Source organism: Hippocampus comes, unplaced genomic scaffold (assembly GCF_001891065.2).
Source record: "Hippocampus comes isolate QL1 unplaced genomic scaffold, H_comes_QL1_v1.1 scaffold83, whole genome shotgun sequence".
NCBI classification, from domain to species: domain Eukaryota; kingdom Metazoa; phylum Chordata; class Actinopteri; order Syngnathiformes; family Syngnathidae; genus Hippocampus; species Hippocampus comes.
The window spans coordinates 1,821,133-1,843,119 of NW_017805281.1; the positions used below are offsets into that span (position 1 = coordinate 1,821,133).

At 53.1% G+C, this 21,987-nt stretch overlaps 2 protein-coding genes across 6 annotated transcripts in view; both read right to left on the reverse strand.

Moving 5' to 3' along the window:
* arhgef40 (Rho guanine nucleotide exchange factor (GEF) 40) overlaps positions 1–15,171 on the reverse strand; it is a 24,474-nt gene extending 9,303 nt beyond the window's left edge. For 3 of the 5 annotated variants that reach the window (XR_002168362.1, XM_019871263.1, XM_019871262.1), the window contains exons 1-21: positions 13,725–14,165; positions 12,232–12,321; positions 12,035–12,142; positions 10,297–10,582; positions 9,128–10,226; positions 8,203–8,414; positions 7,974–8,123; positions 7,785–7,890; positions 7,615–7,708; positions 7,472–7,552; positions 7,172–7,288; positions 6,920–7,018; positions 6,718–6,863; positions 5,541–5,679; positions 5,345–5,464; positions 4,978–5,169; positions 4,458–4,913; positions 4,044–4,381; positions 3,713–3,962; positions 3,555–3,644; positions 2,462–2,674 (exon numbers count right to left, since the gene is read on the reverse strand). Coding sequence is in view for 4 of the 5 variants with exons in the window: in XM_019871263.1 (XP_019726822.1) it covers positions 2,462–2,674; positions 3,555–3,644; positions 3,713–3,962; positions 4,044–4,381; positions 4,458–4,913; positions 4,978–5,169; positions 5,345–5,464; positions 5,541–5,679; positions 6,718–6,863; positions 6,920–7,018; positions 7,172–7,288; positions 7,472–7,552; positions 7,615–7,708; positions 7,785–7,890; positions 7,974–8,123; positions 8,203–8,414; positions 9,128–10,226; positions 10,297–10,582; positions 12,035–12,142; positions 12,232–12,321; positions 13,725–13,793 (4,455 nt within the window). In the remaining variant the exon portion in view is untranslated. Of the gene's footprint in view, positions 1–2,461; positions 2,675–3,554; positions 3,645–3,712; positions 3,963–4,043; positions 4,382–4,457; positions 4,914–4,977; positions 5,170–5,344; positions 5,465–5,540; positions 5,680–6,717; positions 6,864–6,919; positions 7,019–7,171; positions 7,289–7,471; positions 7,553–7,614; positions 7,709–7,784; positions 7,891–7,973; positions 8,124–8,202; positions 8,415–9,127; positions 10,227–10,296; positions 10,583–12,034; positions 12,143–12,231; positions 12,322–13,724; positions 14,166–14,203 lie in introns of those variants that run through there. The other 2 variants (XM_019871266.1, XM_019871265.1) reach the window with 2 other exon arrangements.
* A 5,267-nt stretch (positions 15,172–20,438) lies between these two features.
* LOC109516646 (uncharacterized) overlaps positions 20,439–21,987 on the reverse strand; it is a 22,654-nt gene continuing 21,105 nt past the window's right edge. Inside the window, exon 20 of the transcript XR_002168379.1 lies at positions 20,439–20,465. The gene's annotated coding sequence lies outside the window, so the exon portion shown is untranslated. The remainder of the gene's footprint in view (positions 20,466–21,987) is intronic.

Here is a 21,987-nt window from a genome sequence, read left to right on the forward strand (position 1 = left end):
CGGCAGCGCGCCCTGGCGCACCAGCTCGCCGCGCTCCGCCACGGGAATCTGCCACACATGACAACACCTCAGGAAGGATAAAAGTCATGCTCTCTCTGTGACTGTTGTACATCTAGCACCACCAACAACAACAGAGTGTGTCAGGCATACACACTTTCTGCCGGCGGATTTTGATGCCATTGTTTCGGGGCTTCAGGGTGTTTCATAAGTCTGTCACTTTACAAAACTCAAATCTTAGGAAACAACAAGAGTAACAAGATAAAACTGGTTTCGCTTGAAAGGTGAACTACGGTGGTGTTGTCAGGCGATTGTGACATCACACTCAATGTTTCTACGTTTTGCGTAACTTTCTGCACTGTTTTCATTTCACTGGAAAGGAGAAGGCGGTTTGTTTTTTTGAGAGTTTGATAAGAATGAATCACGGACACGTGTGCAATGCAGATTTCGAACAGCGTTTGGCAAGGAAAGGAATACCGTTTCGATGGTTTCCGCATAACCGAGGGCTCGCATATCGAAATTAGTGAAAAATGTCATAAAACATTCATTTCTCAGATATTTGCGCTCACAATTTTTGCGACAAAAACTCAACATCAATAGTTTCCAGGAAATATAACTTGGGGGTATCATATTTTGAACACTCATTGAGATCATGTAACGTAAACTGACACAGACATACGAAACAGCCCGTCTACTGGAAAGTCTGTAGTACTGCTTTGTGTCATATCATGTCAGGCAGTACTGACACCGGTAGTAAGGGATGCTGTCAAGCTGATAAAGGAGCCCTATCAGGCCTTTATGGCTTGTGGGACTCCAGAGGCAACTGATGGATAAGCGGAACGCAGCTTCAGCGGTCGCCGAGGCAAAAACTCAGTCATTGGAAGAGTTCGGTGAGGCCATGGAAGCCGACTTCTGGATTGCTTCGAGAAAATTCTGATCCACTGTCTCAGGAGGCGGAAGCAGTGCACCATTGACCTCACTGTGTACAGTGGGGATGGGGCGCTGCTGATCTTGACTCAGGACATTTTGAGTGGGTGGGCAGAATACTTTGAAGACTTCCTCAACTCTACCAACATGCCTTCCTTAGAGGAAGCAGAGTCTGAGAACTCTGAGGTGAGCTCTCCCATCTCTGCGATTGAAGTCACCACCGTGGTGAAAAAACTCGTCGTGGCAAAGCCCCAGGGATGGATGAGATCCGCCCGGAGTTCCGCAAGGCTGTAGAACTACATCGCATGGTCATTGGGGAGAGTGCCTCTGGATTGGCAGACCGGGGTGGGAGTCCCTCTTTTTAAAAAAGGGGACCGGAGGGTGTGTTTCGACAACAGAGGGATCACACTCCTCAGCCTCCCTGATAAGGTCTATACAGAGGTTCTAGAGAGGAGAGTGTGCTTTTCATCCCGGCCGTGGAACAGTAGACCAGCTCTACACCCTTGGTGCATGGGAGTTTGTCCAACCAGTCTATATGTGCTTTGTGGACTTTGAGAAGGCGTTCAACTGTATCCATCGGGGAGTTCTATGGGGCGGGCTTCGGGAGTAAGGGGTACTGAAGTCTCTGTCCCTATACCATGGATGTCAGGGTTTGGTTTGCATTGCTGACAGTAAGTCAGATTCGTTTCCAGTGAGGGTTGGACTCCGCAAAGGGTGCCCTTTGTCACCGATTCTGTTCAGAACCTTTCTGGACAGAATTTCTAGGCGCAGCCTCGGCCTTGAGGGGTTCCTGTTTGGTGGCCTCTGTATTGCATCTCTGCTTTTTGCAGAGGATGTGGTACTGTTGGCTTCTTCAAGACGGGATCCCCAAGTCTCACTGGAGCAGTTCGCAGCCGAGTTTGAAGCGGTTGAGATTAAAATCAGATTGACAGGCGGATCCGTACAGCATCGGCTATGATGCGAAGTTTGTATCAGTCTGTCGGCCAAAAGGCAAAGCTCTCGATTAATCGGTCGATCTACGTTCCTGCCCTCATCTATGGTCACAAGCTATGGGTCATGACTGAAAGAACGAGATCCAGGTTACAAGCAGCTGATATGAGTTTCCTCCGCAGGGCGTCTCTTCCTTGAAGATAAGGTGAGAAGCTCGGTCATCCGTGAGGGGCTCAGATTCAAGCGCTTCTCCTCCACGGCAAGAGGAGCCAGATGAAGTGGCTCGGGCATCTGATTAGGATGTCTCCTCGACAGCTCCCTTGTGAGGTGTTCCGGGCATGTACCACCGACAGGAGGCGCCAGAGAGACTTTGTCTCCCGGCGCACTTGGGAATGCCTTGCGATTCCCCAGGAAGAGTTGGAAGAAGTGGCTGGGGAGAGGGAAGTCTGGGCATTCCTTCTAAAGCTATTGCCCCCGTGACCTGACCCCGGATAAGTGGTACAGAACAGATGGATGGATGGATGAAAAAAATGGATGGCTGATAGACTGCAAATTAAGCTTTTTATCTCCAAGGTGAACGTAGAGAAAGTGGGACAGGCACTCTCACCGGACACCCGACGATGAGATCGCTGGCCCTGAGGTCCTCGCCATGCTGCTGGGCATGTCTCAGGATGGAGAGGGTCAAGTCAGTGGTCGGGTTGATGCCCCCCAGCTCCTCCAGGGCCTCGCAGTACTGCTCCAGCCTCTGTGGGGGTGCCTGCAGGCACTGAGGGAAACACAGAGGCGACAAGGGGGAGGCGGCGGTGGCAGGTAGCTTGGACTGACCAGCGGGAGGAGGGCAAGGGGAGGACGGGGAAACCGGAGGAACCAGGTAAGCATCTTTTGAAGGATCAAGGACATAAACGAGCATGCCAGCTAAATTTTAGAGATGATCGTTGGGTCTCATTGCATAGATACAAATTCATCAAAAGGTAACAAGGCAGACATTGCAAATTACTTCACTGCACTTATGGACAAGTTCCCACAACTCTACAAGACTGTTGATCGTCGTAATCAATTGAAAATAGATGTATTGCAGCCAAATAACGAGCTCATATACAATCTGATGCATGCAGATGATTGTGTAGGGGTGGGCAAAGTATTGCGCCGGGGCCACATATGGTGGCAGGAGGGCCCTGCAACATTCTTTAAGATGGCCCACTGAGCATTTATAGCATCAAGAGTCCTGTCCAATTGGCGGCATGAACATGTTTCTTTTCTGTCACTGATGACTTAAAATGTATTTATCGCATTACATAAATGGCCTATTTATTTCATAAAATATGCTAATTTTCAAAGTATTTTTATTAAAATAATTGATTAATGTTTGGAAAATGCTTTATAAATAATACAATGACAATTGAGAATAGATGATCATCATTTTTTAATGTCATCTACAAATGACCTGGCCCATCTGCCCATCTTAAAAGTCATCTGTGGCCCTCAAGCAGACGTTTGCTCTGCTCCCATCATTCACCCCCCCCCCCACCCCCACACTCCCTGAGAATGAAGTACTAAATTTTTCGATGGGTGAGCTTCATTCAAAATTTAGAACTATGAAATGCAAACTCAAGTGGTTTATTTAAAAATTTTTGAACTGAACTTTGAACTCATTCACATAGGAAATGGTATTTCCCAACACTTGGTTAACGGCCACTCACTTTAAAGAAGTCGGCAGCTTGCGTGACCAGAGGTGAATCCAGTTCCGGTTTGGTGCGGATGTAATGGGAATAATGCAGAAAGTGGTCCCGCTGTGACAAGAAAACAGCACAACACGTTCATTGAGAAGAAAAGTTGCCATAGTGGACTTTTCACTCACAAATTTACTGAAGCAGTCCTGCTGCAGCAAGCTTTGCACCAGCGCATCCTCCATGGCGGGCAGAAGTTCTTGTGAGTGGAAGGCAGTCAGGTCGGCCCAGCAGGGAAAGAGGCTGTCCGCCTTGCCCCGGATGGATTCTGGCGTGTCTGAGAGCTCCAGCAGGGAGAGGTAAGTCTCCTGCACCCCCTTGAGAACGGCCACATACTGTCGCTCGCTGCTCAGCATCCTGCACCAGAGCAGGTAGAGTTTGCTGCGGAGGAACAGCGGAAGGAAAGTAGAGGAAAAGATCAGCGGATGAAGAGGGGAAAAAAGGGGGCAGGCGGGCAGCTACCTCTGGACCGTGGATCCGGTTCGTTCCGTCCCCATCTCCCTCTCGGTCCTGCCTAGAAGCACGTGTTGCCGCGGAGAGCCTGTGTGGTCCACCACCTCTTTGCTGCTGACCTCCACCCCCCTGATCAACACCCCACCTCCCCCTTGGACGGCGGCAGCCATACCAGTGGTGACCACAGGGTCCACTAGGGCCCTGCGGCCCAGCCAGGACTTGGGGGAGGTACGGCACTCTGCGGCTTTGGGACTGCCAGCACCTCTGCGGGGGGCCAGGAGGGCCTGCAGGTCAAAGCTAGGGTGTCTCTTCCTGGGGGGCTTGGCAGGGAGCTGCGCCTCTGTGGGCTGAGAGGAGACAGACATCGTTAAGATTGCCAAGGCAGCATCAGAGAAGCAGAAAATGAAAATGGGCCATGCTCACGCTCTTCTTCAAAAGATTCTGCAGAAATTTTCCTCCTCCCCCTGCAGCCTCTTTTTTATATCCCTTCTCGTCTCCTATCTTCAGCGTGGAGCAAGTCTGCGGTCTGAACAACGAGGCCAGCGAGCCCCAAGACTGCAGCCCCCCCTCACTTCCTCTGGACCCAGACTCCCAGTCGCCCTCTCCCTCCGCGTCCCACAGGTTTCCGGCGATGGGCGTCTTGGCCTTCCCCTGGCCTTGGTTCTGGCCACGCTCAGATTGGAGGAAGCGCGGCTTCACCTGCGCTACGGTCTGCTGGTAACGCTCCACCGTGCGGCTCCACAGATCCAGCAGCGCTCCGCCGCCCAAGTCCACAGCCAACGAGCGGGCATCCTGGAAGCGGGACGGCGGAATGGGGGGGAGGGAGGCGAGGGGGCAAACGGGGGAGGCGGAGGAGACTTCGTCACACCACTGGGAAGCCTGGAAGGAGAGGGGAAACGTTCAGGTCTGCAGGTGGGGAAAGGCCCCGCTCCGACGCGCTCACCTCGGTCAGTGTGGACAGCAGCCGCTGCGTGTTGTCCAATGCAGTCCATCGGTCAGACAGACAGTGGGACATGTCCCGTAGACGCTCCTTGAATGAAGGGAGTTGGATCTGGATGTCGTTGAGGCCCACCCAGTCCAACTCGTTCCAAGTCTCCAGGTCGGTCAGCACAGACAGAGTTCGACTGTGCAGCTCCTGCAACAAAACAAGATCATTTATTTGTTCGAACTACCACTAGGTGGAGCCAGAGTATATTGGACAGCGACTGAGCTTTTCCAAAGGTCCTCTGGACTCATAAAAAAGATCAATCATCCATCCATAAAAAAAGACCACTTAGTAGAAAGATACACGTTTGGGGTCAATTTCTCACGTTTGCTGCTTCCCGCAACTGTTTGAACTTCTGCTGCTGGAGCGACAGTCTGCTCAGCGAGAGAGGCGGGTCCTTGTAGCCATGCACCTGCGACTGCACTCGCTCTATCTCCTCGTCACACTGTGAAGTTCAAACTGCACTTTTGTTCCTCTTACGGCAAACAAGTCCTCTGAATGCTCTCCGTTTGTCGACTCACCTTTTCCAACTGGTTCACCAGGCCAGCCAGTCGGCCCAGCGCGTCCAGGTTGCGAGCCCTCCGGTTGGATACTCGCACCAGCCGATGGAGGGCGTCGTCCACGCTGTCGTAAAGTTTGGAGGCGGTGGCGAGCGCGGCCCTGCCGAAGCACATTCGTCACGTTTATATCAGCGTTAGTCTGGGAGAACTCGGCTGCTCCGGATGTTTTTTTATTATTTGGGATAAAAACAAACAACTCTGTTCCCAGCCTGCTACCAGTGGCGGTTTCTGGTGCAATGTGTAAGGCCACAATGAGTGACAACATCCTTAAAAAAAAAAAAAAAAAGCAAAGACAAATGGTTTCCTATCTGCGTCACTACATTTGATTTCTGGAGTATTTGCGCCCCTTTGTGGAGACATTAAAATGAGGATCTTGCTCAAAAAGTGAGAGGTTATTGACAGGAAAGGTGACATCTTCGTTTTGCAAAGATCTCTGTATTTGAGGAAGGACCCAAGGTTAGCTGGTCTATCCTTTTGTCAATGTCATTGTGTTTAGTAATTTGTTCATGTCTTTTGATATTCTCTCGTGTTTGATTTTGTGCTGTTTTTGGTTTTGAGTTTGTTTCCGCTCTTTTTTTCTTTTGCTGTCGCATTTCCCTTGATGTTGTTTAGTTTCGTTTTTCGTTTATTAATTTGCTATTGTGTGTTCTTTATTGCCGTTTTATTCACGTTTTCCTCCCTTGTTCCATTTTTTTTTGTTGTTGTGTTGGGCACTTCAGAGCAACCGTTGCATAGCAAAACAACTATGACATCGAAACTCACAAAACACGCAAATTATATCAACTTCATGGATTAGCTCAGATGATTGAACATGAACTAAACTGTTTTGTTGAGAAGATAATAATCAATACAAAGACTGATTTTAGAACAATTGATAATAATTAATTGACTATGAATGTGTTTATATAGCTAACGCAAGTACACATATAGTGAGTAGAAAGTGGTGAATGTGCGAATACGGACTCTGACTCAGCGAACTGTACAGTATGACTTCACTTATGACTTTCATAACCCAGGTCATGACTTGCTTGAAATTTTATTGGGAACTGGACTTGAGTTTTTACCAAGGGATAAAAACTTGAATCTTTAGACTGGCCGCTCTCAAATATTGTTGTTCATCAAAAACACGGTAGATTACCTGCAATCTGGTGACGTCTGCGCCAACCCGCTGTTGGTCAATCCCGCCAGCCAGGCCCCGCCCCCACGTTGGAGCTCAGTCAAGCGGGAGTCGGCGAGGACGCTGGCCATGAGGCGCCGGTGCTTGTCCGTGCTCGCTGGTACCTCCTGGTGAAGCCACAGTTAGGTTCATTGATCAATGGCCGGGATTCTCTCACGCTTACCTTGATATTGTCAACCGTGGGCTCGGCGTCCATCGACTGCAGTGCCTCTCCCAGCAGGTGGAGGGCGCTCTCGCAGCGCTCAGTGAGACTCTCTAAACTCTAAAGAAGAAAAGATCCAAGGTTAGTATGTGTAGTGCTTTTCTTAACCGAGGTCTGAAATTCTAAAAAAAAAATATATACTGTATATATATATCTCAAGGCACCAATGGCTCTGAATCAGCCTGTGACACAAGCAGAGCGTGATTCTCTTACCAGTCTGAAGGAGAGCCAGTCTGAGTGGCAGTGGCTGAACTCGCCCCCCATTTCTGTGGGCAGCTGTTGCCTGTCTACAAACTGCTCAAGGACAGCTGTTCCTCGCACCATGTGGACCTGTGATGGAGAGGGAGGCGGAGGGGAGGACAATGCACAAATAAGAAGCTGCAAATCCTGACATGTCATGTTGCGGTGCATCCAAAACATGACTTGCTAAAGCCTGGCTTACTCTACAAATGTTCTTTTTTCAACGATGCAAACATCAATATATTCATGCGTTCTGCTTCATGTACTGCTCACCTCTATTCCCTCCAGGTCACAAGAAGGCTGCTGATTCTCCACCAAAAAAAGAACCGCTCCAAGACCACCAGGAACCAGCCGCTAGAACACACCATGTAAAGTTTGGTTTTGGCTTTCAGAATTAGCATCTTGGCGTGTCTCACCTGGAATAACCTGAGTGTGGAAAGGCAGAGCGAAGACGGCGGCGAACATCTGCTGTCAATCAACACCGTCAGACCTTTCTCTTTGGCCGCAGACCTGAGCGTGGCAGACGGATGGGAACGGGTTGTGAAGCACCGCTGCGTTCCTCATGCAAATGGCAGGAAGATCTTACCGCGTGATCCTGTGATAGCAGGCCAGGATGCGCGCCATCTCCTCACCGCTGCCGGAATCTCCTATCTCGGCCATGACCAGAGCACGTCCCAATCTGTCCACCGTACCTGCATGTGGTCAGTATTCAACACTCAATTAACCAATCAAACAACCAATCGAGGACTTATTTTTTTCCTGGGTTGGAAAATACCCGGCATCCGTAGTTGTCCTGACCAGAGGAGCTCTGTGTTTAATTCCCGAAGCAAAGAAGCCTCTTTACACGAATCACCGGCCTCTACCTCCTCATTTGTGGTGGTCAAGGCAGCCGAGAGGCCGTTGCAGACGGGCAAAGATTCTGCCTCTGTCCAGATCCACAAAGGAAAATTCACTCATGAGCACGTGCCTTCAATGTGGAAGAGAAGAATCCAGGTTTAGCCCACCTGCGCTGCTGGTTGTGGCGTTCTCCGACAGGCACTCGCCATCGGATGACGGTTCCGAACAGAGCTCCTCTGTGATTGGCCGCCGCGTTGAGCCAGAGCAGGAAGTGGAGCTCAGATGAGCATGAGCTTTCCCGTGCGTTTTGGAGCCCCCGCGGAAAGCGCGACCGCTGGGCCGAGCCTTCCCTTTGGCTCCCTTTCCCCTCCTCTTCCTCCTTGAAGTGAAGGACAGGTTTTCACACATGATGTCCACTCTTGCGACAGAATGTACTTGACAACGTAACTGTTCACTTTTGATAGTATTCATGGGACAAAAGCGTTCATATTGTGCACTGCATCATAATGAGAGCCATTTTGGTGATCTCTATCATTCACAGGAGAGAAATATTTGAAGCAGCTCTCTTTATGAAAACGTATGAAGCAGTAGCTGAGAAACGATCGATCAAAAGTGAACATTTTTAACTCATTCAATGCCAGCCATTTTCACTGGAGCAACCCCGTCAATCCCAGCGTTTTACTGGATTTTGACCCACAGAATATTTGGTTCCAATGCTATATAAACATTGAGCCTCCCAAAATAAAGTTTGGACTCTTCTTTCAGCAGAAAAATAAATTTGTTTCTATCTTTTTCCATCCTTAAGCAATCGGCATTACAAAATGGCTAAGTTTCATGGAAATGGCGATTCCTGGGCAAAAAACGGAGAAAAAGAGCTTTTTGTAAAAGCATGCATTTCAATCACGTGAGGCACCACTGCTACCTACTGGTCGCTTTTTTACATGATCTACAATGCAAACGGCTTATTCTCGTTCACAGATTGCATCAGACCCTCCTCCTCTCTATGACGCAAAAAAAACACTTAGACGTACAAGTACGTCTTGTGGAATGAAAGAGTTAATTGACACATGAGCTGATCATGTTGGCGGCTACCTTGGAGGTCTGAAGCCGCAAGCTTTGACTTCTTTTCCTCTCGTGCACTCTTGAATCTTCTTTTTGCCGTCATCTCTCATTTGGTTGGCTGTCACGTTATTGCTATCTGCCGCGCTCTTGCTATCCCTCGTGCTATTGCTAGCCAGGGCTGCAAAAGTTTTGTCTGGTGCATCCCACGTTGGTGTTGCAGAATCACTGTCGCCACTCTGTGGTTTGTCCGTGTCCTCGAATACAGAGTCTGAATGGGACCCCGGGTCGGAGCAGCCCTCTATGACATGTCCGATTGTGTCGGGGAGCTCTCTGGAGAGGCGAGTGCTTTCAGACTCTTCTCTCCTTGGCTGCGTCACCTTGTTCATCTCACCCTCACCCCCAACGCCAGGCCGCCTCTCTTTAAATGGGTGGCTTCCTCGGCCCTCGGTGTCTCTCTCGGTTATATCGCCTCCGCTATCGACGCCGTTATCAGCGCCGTTATTGCCCTCGGCAAGATATGGGAAGGATTGTCTTTCTGTGCTTGTTTGTGTGACTCTCGAAGGAAGCCCAGGCACGAGCACAGTGTCCTTGGGGGCAGTCAGATTTGATTTAGGTCCACAGATCCCTCCAACGCTACCAAAGCTGTCCATTTGGCCACCTCCCACCAACTTTCCCCTCCGCAGTTTGATGGCCTTCCCCCTCTTGCAAAGTGGCAAAGTCTTAGTTTTGCATATCCCGTGCATCTCCAAGTATCTGTGCCTCGAGTCAACACCTCCGTCCGGTCCTCCTCTTGGCTCCAGCAGCTCCACATAGTCTCCATCCAGCTCAGGATATCTCGCAGTCCGCCCGAGCCCATCTTCGCTGCGCCTCCGCCGGGGAAGCGCAGGCTCCGAGGCCAAGCCGTCCGGCAGCAAGGCCTTGTCTTTCTCTTCCTCCTCCTCAGCCCAGCCCCACGAGTCCCTGGACCGCTCCTCGGCTAGACCCTTGGACATGTAGCCGTCGGGGTTGGAAGGCGGGCGAGCTTCCTCAGACGGGTCGTGGATGAATTCGGGGTAGACCACCTCCTTCCACGGAAGGCGCAGGACACCGTCGCAGGTGCTCACCAAGCAGGTGTCCAGACCACCGCCTGCTACGTTGACAGCAGAACACAAGTTACTTCTGACTGCTGGATGGATTCAAGATCTGAATGGAAGCGTTACCTTCCCTCCTGTGGCCCCGTTCTTTGTTGATGCTGTGCAGCCACTCGCTGGTGAACACGAGGGGATGCTGGGACTCAGGCACTAGGATTTCCTGAACAGTGCGCCCACCGGGGGCCAGACACTTGAGGGCCAACCGGGGACAGCGGGTAGAGAAGGGTACCACTTGCAGATAGAAGTCATTGCTCCGCAGGAGCCTCCAGTCCAGGGTAGAGAGCTGGACCACCACTTTATTGCCAAGACACAGTGGCCAGCCGGAGTGGAGGAAGAGGCAGCCCAGGTACTGAGACTGGGAAGACAGACGGAAAGTCTCAAAACGCGTGCCACTGTTGACTTCAGAATAGCAACTTTGAATCAAGTTTGGAGAACATATCCAGTGATAATTTTACAGTTTAACCCCAGCGAATCAGGGACTCGCTGATCAGAAAAGTACGAGTCCCATTAGGCATTTAGAGAGGCCCAAATTTCGAATTCTGAAATGGTCTATTTATTCAATTGCATATGATAATAACACAAACAACAACAATATCCATTGATAATAGGTTTATTTCTTATAAACAAATGCTGCAAAAATTTAATTAATCCAGGCATACAAGATTCGCTGAGAAATAGGTTCTTATTTCATCCCATGGTTCAGTCTTTGAGTTCATAAATTGTCCTCTCTTTACTCTGCTTCCAGTGATGCAAGGCTTTCTCAAAGTCAACTTATTATCGCAAAAAAACTATCCAACTTTAGCTGCTTCCTCTGTGATATCTCCACAATAAACCTTCGCAACACTTGTTCGCAACACCTGTTATAACGTTACACAACTTGGCAATCGTCTGCTTTCCGCGAGGTTCAATGCCGATCTCGCCAATCTCGACTCGCGAGAATGGAAATCTCGTTACGCGAGATTATTTAACGCGAGAGCAAAACAACAATGGCGGCGATTGTCAAACTGCGACACTGCGTTGCTGGAAAAAAAGATGTACCGTAGTTTGTTGTTGTTGTTTTGACTGAGAAATTTCCTTGCGTCCCAAAAACGCACATTATGTGGAACTGTGCGTCCCGCGGGAAAATTATACGTCTAGGACGCGGGACGCGGAGGTAACGAGATGACTGCATATAGGAGGAACCTAGAATCCATCAGGTGTCATATCAGCTCTCTGGAACTTGTGCTGCTTCTCTCAGACGACCCCGGACCCTCATTCAATTCACTTCCACATTCCGCCTGTGTTTATTTTCACTCCCTGAACGCTTTTCTTCCACATGGAGACTCCCTTTGGCGGCCCTGGTCTGGACTCGGGCCCGTCATGACTTCGGCACTCTGAAAGCCAGTTGTGGCTGTATTGCTCCACTGTGTCCTCCATGGCTTCCTTCTCTCCTCCAATGGCTTCATCAGTTGGCGCCCCCTCCCCCACAGTCATCAATGCGACCCCTATAGTCTGTAACTTTCAGCCGCTTCAATTTATTTTTTTTTAATGCATGAGAATGAAGCCAACTCTCATTTCTCGAAAGATCTCGCTCGCTCTCCAGTTAAACGTCCAGGTCTCTCTATTACTCGTTTTGCTTCTCTCACATCTGGAAGGAATTATTGTCATGACTCACCATCTCAGTGCAGCTCAGCGACAAGGGAAAACAGCCTCTCGAATGCACGTGTCTGCAGTGCACACACGTGCACTCGCAAACACAACTGGACTTAAGTCCAGTGCGTCACACTAAGCTTATTTTATCCTCCGTCTGACGAAAAGTCAAACTCACACAGGCATGTTGCTGGAGCTTGTGAAGGAGGTGCTTGGCAGGGACAAAGTAGTCCAGGAGGTAGCGAAGGCTGTCCTGCTGGTAGGTGGACTCCAGCACGGTGAACACCTGTGGGGAGAACATAGCGACTACTCCATCTGTTGGATGTCACAAATCTTTGTGTGTGTCCGCGTATGCGGGTGTGAGACATGCAATACCTGCGAGAGGAGAGGCGGTGCAGTACTTTCAAAAGGTGGGTAAAGGGACGAGAGCGCCCCCTGGACACAATCCTCCATGGCCTCTGAACCCTGATTGGGACAACAGAGCTGGAATCAACTTTTGTAGGTTGAGCGGACGCATGTGCGCACGCGCACACTCAGTGTGGCCTCACTCCTCGCGGCTTCCTGTTGAACATTCTGGGGAGTGTCAAACATTTCCCTTGCGAGGGCTGGCAGTCAATGTGGAACCCTCACTCTCCCTTTCACACACAAGGAGTGTTTATTTTCCGACGTGGCCTGTTGACATGGCAACATGCAACTTCTGCTCCCCCTTTTCTGAATTTTGTTTCTCTCGCCACCCCCGCCACCACCCCGCCAGCCCGCACACACACACACACACACACACACACACACACACACACACACACATAGTAAAGCCATAATTGTATTTTCATGGGTTTCATGTTTTACCTCCACCCAACCATGCACGTCATCTGACAACAATGACCTGGATTTCATCTCCTGCTGTCGCCATCGTGAATTGGAAAAAAAAAATGTCAAAGTACAAGCTGGAATGCAGAAAAAGAGGTTCGGGTTGAAGTGACTTTTGATGTGCAAGCTCGATCTTTTCAGGCACTGATCCGCTTAAGCCAGGTCCACACGCGAGCATTTTGTACATCGTAACCTCATTTTCAAACACGAGTCAGCGCGCTAGATGGGAAAATACACGAGTGTTGTTGCTGCTTTTCTAGCAGCACGGTGGTGGTGGACCACTCGCTGGGAATGGGACTGCACTCAATCCGTATTTTGTACAATTGAGGAACATTTTGGTAGATGGCAATGTCCCGATGTGTGCATTTCAACATGTTGAGTATCGAGTTCCACTGAGGCGGGGTGCTGCTCCGAGTGGAAAAGTGTTGCGTGGGTGTGAAGGGTCCCAAAGTTGCTGTAGTAACGAATGATTTGGGTTCATAAATTCTGAGTTCCGTGGTAAAAGGGGGGAAAAAAAGATGTTTTTGTTATATTTTCCTTCTCAAGTTAAAGATCAACACCAGCTCGACTCTTGCTGTTCCACTCTCATCTTTGCAAAGAAGTTACAGTGTATGTCTCTGACAGACCAAAAGAGAGAAAAGGAGACAACTCCAGAATGTGTGTGCGCAAGAAACAGAGAAGGAGGTGGAGGAGGGAAAAGTGTTGCGAACGGTGGGAAAGCCGAGCGTCCATGATGGGAAGCAGATGTGAGGAGTGTCTACCGACTCGACTACGGACCCAAAAAACACAGAATGCAAAAGCGGACTAATTCTCGCCTGCCCGAGAATGTGGACAACTCTCCGCTGCCCGGTGCCCAAGTGCATTATGGGAAATGAGGTGCCTGTCTCATATTCCAGCAAGGACAAGCGACTCGATTGTCTGCAATGAGCACACGTCAGAGTTGTGGAATGGACTCGGGGTTGATGTGGTCCACATGCATTTGTTGATGAGTTGGGACTCACGCAGTCTGTCAACAAAGGCAGGAAGTGTCGTTCGCCAGGGATTTCTGTGATTGGCCCGTCTGCTTCCATTTGCGCTTCACAGAGCAGACACAGAAGAAGAGCATGTGTGTTTTCCCCGAAACTGCTTGGGGAGAGACACGTTCGTATGGGGTTGCCTACCAAAAAGCCCGGTTTTAACTTTTTTTCCCTTTCTCTCTCTCGCTCTCACTTTATTTCTCATGTCCAATGTGGAAAATGCATCATGGGTTCACAAGTCGCCAAGCCTCTCCCCCTTTGTGCTCTTTCCCTTCCTGGCTCGGGCCACCCTGCTCCACCCTGCAAACACACTTATTCTTGTTTCTGACCAAGTCTCCTCCCACTCCGAGATGGTCCGGGAACATGCAGAGCTCAAAGTTGGTTCTGGCGAGAGTCCTTCTAAACGTTCATTTCGGCGGAGCTAAACAAAAAGCAAAAGTTTTTCATCAAATCGTGAGACTCACCATGGCTGAGACCGCAATCAAAGTCAGTCCACGGCTCCTTTCCTGGACCGGCTTCCTCTCGGCATCTCCGCAGCGCCCTTCAACTCTTAACGGACCGTTTTCTCATCACCTTCACGGGATCGAGCGCCTCGTCCTGTGTACTCGCCACTGGATTTCCCAGTCTGGAAATGTACAAGCTGCATAGCCCTCACTCCCACAAACGTCCCACCACCACTCCTCCATCTCCTCCCCCTTCCCCCACTAAGCCAACAAGAGCGCCACAGTCTTGCTGTACACTCAGACTTTCCATTCTTAGCCCTAGAGGGAGCTAAAGCGGCGGACAACACGAAGGCACTTTTATTTATATGAGCAACGGCAGGAGAGCGGTTGAGGATGCGAGGTGGATGACTCAGATGTCTTTGGATTGAAAGTATCCTCAACCGACCCTTGGGAGTTGGAGCAGCAAGCAACCATTTAAATCGAGAAAACGGCTTGGATGTCCCCTCCAAAAAGAAATTAAGAAATAAATAACATTTTGGTGTCTGACATCGCTCCGGAGCAAGAGTCTGGACAAAGAGTAGAGAAGCACGAACTCCAAGGCGTTTCAAGTCAAGTGCGAAGGCTCCACATTTGGTGATGGTTTGGTTGCCGTGTCACGAGCAGACTTCTGAAGGCCAATGTCAACTCTGTCGTTTGTCAAGACATCGTCAAGACCAAGTTTGATGGAAATGCATCGCCCAGGACCTGGCACTTGCCTACGCTGCCAAAACGTAGTTGTGCGTTATGTCGATTACCAACATGAAGCTGAGAGACGCCACAGCCAATAAAGCAATCACATTTGAAGAAATCAAGTTTTCTGAATCTGCAATTTAAGGAAGACACTTCAACAAGGCCAACGTTTCGAGAGCAAAGTACTTTTGGAATTGTGAAATAAACTCGAAAGTTTCACGAAATCTTACAGTATTGGCCCGAATATAAGACGGTGTTTTTTGCATTGAAATAAGACTGAAAAAGTGGCCGTCGTCTTATATTCGGGGTCTAGACATTTTACCCATTCACAACGCTCGGTGGCGCCAGATATCATTGAAGCGAATGCTGAACTTGAATCCCCAGGCCAAAGCGAACCCCTGTCACAAAGAATTAAAATAAAAATAGTGGTAGCACGAAGAAGAAAAATAAAAAAATGTTCAGATATTAAGATTTGAATGAGGCAAAATAACATGTTTTTTCTCTCAAATATATTGTTATAATCATTTGTTTCAGATGTACTGTAATTATTTTCTGTATAAAAATGTATTTGGTGTTCAAAAAGTCTTTTTTCAAACTTGAGTCTTGAAAAAGAGGGGGTCGTCTTATAATCAGGACCGTCTTATATTCGGGCCAATACGGTATTTGAGATGCACCTACAAATATGGTACTCAACAGACTCATACACGTAGACATTCAAACATTCATTTATTCATTTTCCGATCCACTTAATCCTCACAAGGGCCGCGGGGGGTGCTGGAGCCCATCCCAGCCGTCTTCGCGCAGTAGACGGGGGACACCCTGACCCGGTTGCCAACCAATCGCAGGGCACACACAGACGAATAACCATCCACGCTCACACTCACACCTAGGGACAATCTTGAGTGTTCAATCAGCCTGCCATGCATGTTTTTGGAATGTGGGAGGAAACCGGAGTACCCGGAGAAAACCCACGCAGGCCCGGGGAATACATGCAAACTCCACACAGGGAGGCCAGAGCCGGGATCGAACCCACGACCACTGCACTGCGAGGTCGATGCGCAAACCACTGGCATACTTTACATATTTAAGTGAGCAGATGCCACATTGCCTGGAACCATCGAAAGCTATTTCTTGGTCCACCTGAATCTTTCAAGCACACTTTCAATCAACTCTGGCGGGACTCGCGTGCTGGTGTCAGAGAGTGGCCTGACGTTAAAACACATTACATTAAAAACAAGTCATGAAGTCTGTGAAAGATTTATTAATCAAACACATGAAAAACCCAACTGAAAGTTTAAACTAATAAATTATCAAATATTTACATATAATCATCCAAAACCGAGTCGGTAAAAATACAACCTCAAGATGTTTATTGCAATCGAGGTTCTCACAGTGCAAGAACAGCCAGCAGGGCCACCACGACAAGCAGAGCTGGAAGAGGTCCGGACGAGCAGGGAAAACAACAATTAGTCAAGACAAGGAAAAACAACACTCTGGACGACTCGAATTTCCTCAGCTCACCTTTTGTCAGCGAGTGCTTCTGTTGGTGGGAGGCGCGGCTCGTGGTGGCAAGCGGCATTGGCGTTGTGGGGGCTGTGGTGGGCACAGGTGTGGCGGTGGTGACGTTTAGCGTGTTGATGACCGTTGCGTTCGGTTCTGCCAGGTTCACAACGTTGGTGGTCAACTGTGGGGTGGGAGGTCCAAAAGTCGCGGTCGCTGGAGGTTGGAACCAAACTCAAAGTCATTTTCGTGATGGTGGAAGGGTGATGTGTGTCGTTACGGTACGTTGGCTTACTGCTGTTAAACTGTCCAGTAGAGATGGACAGCGAGAACTGCGGTGCGGAATTTTGACGCTTCTTGCGCGTAGAGCCGGACACAGAACTTGATGGCGCGGCAGTGAATGTACACTGGATCTTTCTGGCTGAGACGCTGCCTCTCACAGATTGCGCTGGAAGCTGCCACAGAAAAGCACCAGTCGGAAATATCCGGTTGGATTTGAATGCCGAGTCAAAAGCGGACGATCACATGCAATAACTCAAAAGGAGCAAGATGTTGAATTCAACTTACAGACGTTGGCGTCAGTTCGCCGTCACGGAGCAACGCAGTAAAGAACCGGACCTGACCGCGATTGTTTGCACAAATGTAGGTGGTGTCATTAGTTCCCTGCGGTGTAAAAGTAAAAAACAGAATTAATGAAGCCCAACTGTCAAAACTCATTACAGGTCAACAATGTGAGACAAGATGACTTACCGATGTGGTGGCTGGAGACAGCGTGCAAGCCACATAGCCCTCAGACTCTCCAGAGATCGTGAATTCAAAGTTTGCACCGTCCACTGCTTCCACAGAAGTAAAAAAACAGGATCCATCCTGACCTGGATTGCAATTGGAAGGCTCAGCAGCACACAGCCGCTGACTGGCACAACCGTCATTAGAGACAACATCCTGACAAACAAACAAACAGACGTTATGAATTATCGTAACGTTAGTTCGCGAACAAAATCTCCACACGTTCAACAAGCACCTCCAAGACCTCCACTGGGGATTCTGCAGGCTCCAATTCATCATCCGCCTCATTGCCTCCTTCCTCACCGCCGCCACCCGGCGTCTCTTCTTCCTCGCCGCCGGCGGGTGCCCCTTCTTCCTCGCCGCCGGCGGGGGCCCCTTCTTCCTCGCCGCCGGCGGGGGCCCCTTCTTCCTCGCCGCCGGCGGGGGCCCCTTCTTCCTCGCCGCCGGCGGGGGCCCCTTCTTCCTCGCCGCCGGCGGGGGCCCCTTCTTCCTCGCCGCCGGCGGGGGCCCCTTCTTCCTCGCCGCCGGCGGGGGCCCCTTCTTCCTCGCCGCCGGCGGGGGCCCCTTCTTCCTCGCCGCCGGCGGGGGCCCCTTCTTCCTCGCCGCCGGCGGGGGCCCCTTCTTCCTCGCCGCCGGCGGGGGCCCCTTCTTCCTCGCCGCCGGCGGGGGCCCCTTCTTCCTCGCCGCCGGCGGGGGCCCCTTCTTCCTCGCCGCCGGCGGGGGCCCCTTCTTCCTCGCCGCCGGCGGGGGCCCCTTCTTCCTCGCCGCCGGCGGGGGCCCCTTCTTCCTCGCCGCCGGCGGGGGCCCCTTCTTCCTCGCCGCCGGCGGGGGCCCCTTCTTCCTCGCCGCCGGCGGGGGCCCCTTCTTCCTCGCCGCCGGCGGGGGCCCCTTCTTCCTCGCCGCCGGCGGGGGCCCCTTCTTCCTCGCCGCCGGCGGGGGCCCCTTCTTCCTCGCCGCCGGCGGGGGCCCCTTCTTCCTCGCCGCCGGCGGGGGCCCCTTCTTCCTCGCCGCCGGCGGGGGCCCCTTCTTCCTCGCCGCCGGCGGGGGCCCCTTCTTCCTCGCCGCCGGCGGGGGCCCCTTCTTCCTCGCCGCCGGCGGGGGCCCCTTCTTCCTCGCCGCCGGCGGGGGCCCCTTCTTCCTCGCCGCCGGCGGGGGCCCCTTCTTCCTCGCCGCCGGCGGGGGCCCCTTCTTCCTCGCCGCCGGCGGGGGCCCCTTCTTCCTCGCCGCCGGCGGGGGCCCCTTCTTCCTCGCCGCCGGCGGGGGCCCCTTCTTCCTCGCCGCCGGCGGGGGCCCCTTCTTCCTCGCCGCCGGCGGGGGCCCCTTCTTCCTCGCCGCCGGCGGGGGCCCCTTCTTCCTCGCCGCCGGCGGGGGCCCCTTCTTCCTCGCCGCCGGCGGGGGCCCCTTCTTCCTCGCCGCCGGCGGGGGCCCCTTCTTCCTCGCCGCCGGCGGGGGCCCCTTCTTCCTCGCCGCCGGCGGGGGCCCCTTCTTCCTCGCCGCCGGCGGGGGCCCCTTCTTCCTCGCCGCCGGCGGGGGCCCCTTCTTCCTCGCCGCCGGCGGGGGCCCCTTCTTCCTCGCCGCCGGCGGGGGCCCCTTCTTCCTCGCCGCCGGCGGGGGCCCCTTCTTCCTCGCCGCCGGCGGGGGCCCCTTCTTCCTCGCCGCCGGCGGGGGCCCCTTCTTCCTCGCCGCCGGCGGGGGCCCCTTCTTCCTCGCCGCCGGCGGGGGCCCCTTCTTCCTCGCCGCCGGCGGGGGCCCCTTCTTCCTCGCCGCCGGCGGGGGCCCCTTCTTCCTCGCCGCCGGCGGGGGCCCCTTCTTCCTCGCCGCCGGCGGGGGCCCCTTCTTCCTCGCCGCCGGCGGGGGCCCCTTCTTCCTCGCCGCCGGCGGGGGCCCCTTCTTCCTCGCCGCCGGCGGGGGCCCCTTCTTCCTCGCCGCCGGCGGGGGCCCCTTCTTCCTCGCCGCCGGCGGGGGCCCCTTCTTCCTCGCCGCCGGCGGGGGCCCCTTCTTCCTCGCCGCCGGCGGGGGCCCCTTCTTCCTCGCCGCCGGCGGGGGCCCCTTCTTCCTCGCCGCCGGCGGGGGCCCCTTCTTCCTCGCCGCCGGCGGGGGCCCCTTCTTCCTCGCCGCCGGCGGGGGCCCCTTCTTCCTCGCCGCCGGCGGGGGCCCCTTCTTCCTCGCCGCCGGCGGGGGCCCCTTCTTCCTCGCCGCCGGCGGGGGCCCCTTCTTCCTCGCCGCCGGCGGGGGCCCCTTCTTCCTCGCCGCCGGCGGGGGCCCCTTCTTCCTCGCCGCCGGCGGGGGCCCCTTCTTCCTCGCCGCCGGCGGGGGCCCCTTCTTCCTCGCCGCCGGCGGGGGCCCCTTCTTCCTCGCCGCCGGCGGGGGCCCCTTCTTCCTCGCCGCCGGCGGGGGCCCCTTCTTCCTCGCCGCCGGCGGGGGCCCCTTCTTCCTCGCCGCCGGCGGGGGCCCCTTCTTCCTCGCCGCCGGCGGGGGCCCCTTCTTCCTCGCCGCCGGCGGGGGCCCCTTCTTCCTCGCCGCCGGCGGGGGCCCCTTCTTCCTCGCCGCCGGCGGGGGCCCCTTCTTCCTCGCCGCCGGCGGGGGCCCCTTCTTCCTCGCCGCCGGCGGGGGCCCCTTCTTCCTCGCCGCCGGCGGGGGCCCCTTCTTCCTCGCCGCCGGCGGGGGCCCCTTCTTCCTCGCCGCCGGCGGGGGCCCCTTCTTCCTCGCCGCCGGCGGGGGCCCCTTCTTCCTCGCCGCCGGCGGGGGCCCCTTCTTCCTCGCCGCCGGCGGGGGCCCCTTCTTCCTCGCCGCCGGCGGGGGCCCCTTCTTCCTCGCCGCCGGCGGGGGCCCCTTCTTCCTCGCCGCCGGCGGGGGCCCCTTCTTCCTCGCCGCCGGCGGGGGCCCCTTCTTCCTCGCCGCCGGCGGGGGCCCCTTCTTCCTCGCCGCCGGCGGGGGCCCCTTCTTCCTCGCCGCCGGCGGGGGCCCCTTCTTCCTCGCCGCCGGCGGGGGCCCCTTCTTCCTCGCCGCCGGCGGGGGCCCCTTCTTCCTCGCCGCCGGCGGGGGCCCCTTCTTCCTCGCCGCCGGCGGGGGCCCCTTCTTCCTCGCCGCCAGCGGGTGCCCCTTCCTCCTCGCCGCCAGCGGGTACATCTACGTCGTCGCCGACAGCGGGTGCCTCTTCTCCCTCATTTTCACCGACGCCCTCTATGCCATAGGCAGCCAAAACCAAGCCAGCCAATATCAAAACGAGGACCTTTTTTTTGGACATTGGTTCCAAAACACGATCTGGCTTGATGGATGGAAAAGAGGAGACAAATTTAGAATCATGTTTTGACAACAAGTTTAGACAAAGTAAGGAACAGACATCAATGTTTTACTGATAAAATAAAAATAGACAGATCGATAGATATCCATCTCTCCATTTTCTGAACCGCTTTATCCTCAAGATGGTCGCGGGGCATGCTGGAGCGTATCCCATCTGTCTTCAAGCAGTAGGCTGGGGACACCCTGAACTGGTTGTCAGTCAATCGCTGGGCGCACAGAGAGGAACAAGCTTCCGCGCTCATACTCACACCTCGGGACAATTTAGAGTGTAGGTGTCAAACTCAGGTCCTGGAGGGCAGCTGTCCTGCATGTTTTCCAAGTCTCCCTGTTGCAACACACCTGATTCAAATGATCAGATCGTCAGCAAGCTCTGTGGAAGCCTGACATTGAACCTGTTCATTTGAATCAGGTGTGTTGCAACAGGGAGAATTGGAAAACATGCAGGACAGCGGCCCTCCAGGACCTGAGTTTGACACCTATGGTTTAGCGTGTTCCATTAACATGCCATGTGCATGTTTTTGGAAAGTGGGAGAAAACCGGAGTACCCAGACAAAACCCACCCATGGCGGTATCGAACGCACGACCTCTGCACTGTGAGGTTGACGCACTAACCACGTGATCACCAGGCCGCTTGTGTGTGCATATATATATATATATATATATCTCAGAGGCAATTGCTCTAAGATTGCAAGGGAAGCTCAGCTTCCCCTAAAATGTCCAAAAATAAGTGTTCAAATACATGTGTGTACATACAATTGTGTGCACGTGTCATTGACTAAATATAGTCAATACAACATGCTCAACTTTTTTCCGAATCAGCTTCTTATTACTGGTTACGACGCGACTCTCTTCTCATTCATTTGCGCAGCAGTTCACTGTGCTTTAAACTGTGTGGACGGTGAGCGTCTACAGCGCGGACGCTGGGCCTCTAGAGAGATCAGTTAGGTTGTCCCAATCCATTGAAACGAGACGAGTCATTGGATAAATGCTGGTTTTTCCCCGCCCATCTGACGCTCAGCGTCTCTGGGAGTCTATGGACAGTGGGCATTTATGGGCTGGCCTGGGTGCTGAGCTTTTCTGCATAATGATTGGATGATCTGTCTGAGGCTGAATCTCCTTTTGATTGACAGCGAAATGAGCCAATCACCGATCTTTTGGTGTAGACATCCATGGGAGCATTTTTCAATTCTCATTCTAATCTGAGTTGTTCTGGAGACTTCTTCTAATCATCTTAGTGATACTCTCTTTGTTGAAAAGGACTAGAGACAAATTAATCTTTTATTTCTAGTGGGTTTTGTTGTAGTTGTAGGACACTCGTTAAGTCCCTGGAAAAGACGCCTTGTTGGTATGACAGGGTCACAGAAAATTTTCTTGAAAAGGAACGGAGAGTAGAATCCACGTATAAATAAATGGACACATTTTATGATGTAGGCCGAAATTGAGCTTCCCCTCCTTGACAGCCCAGCATCCGCCACTGATTTTATCCA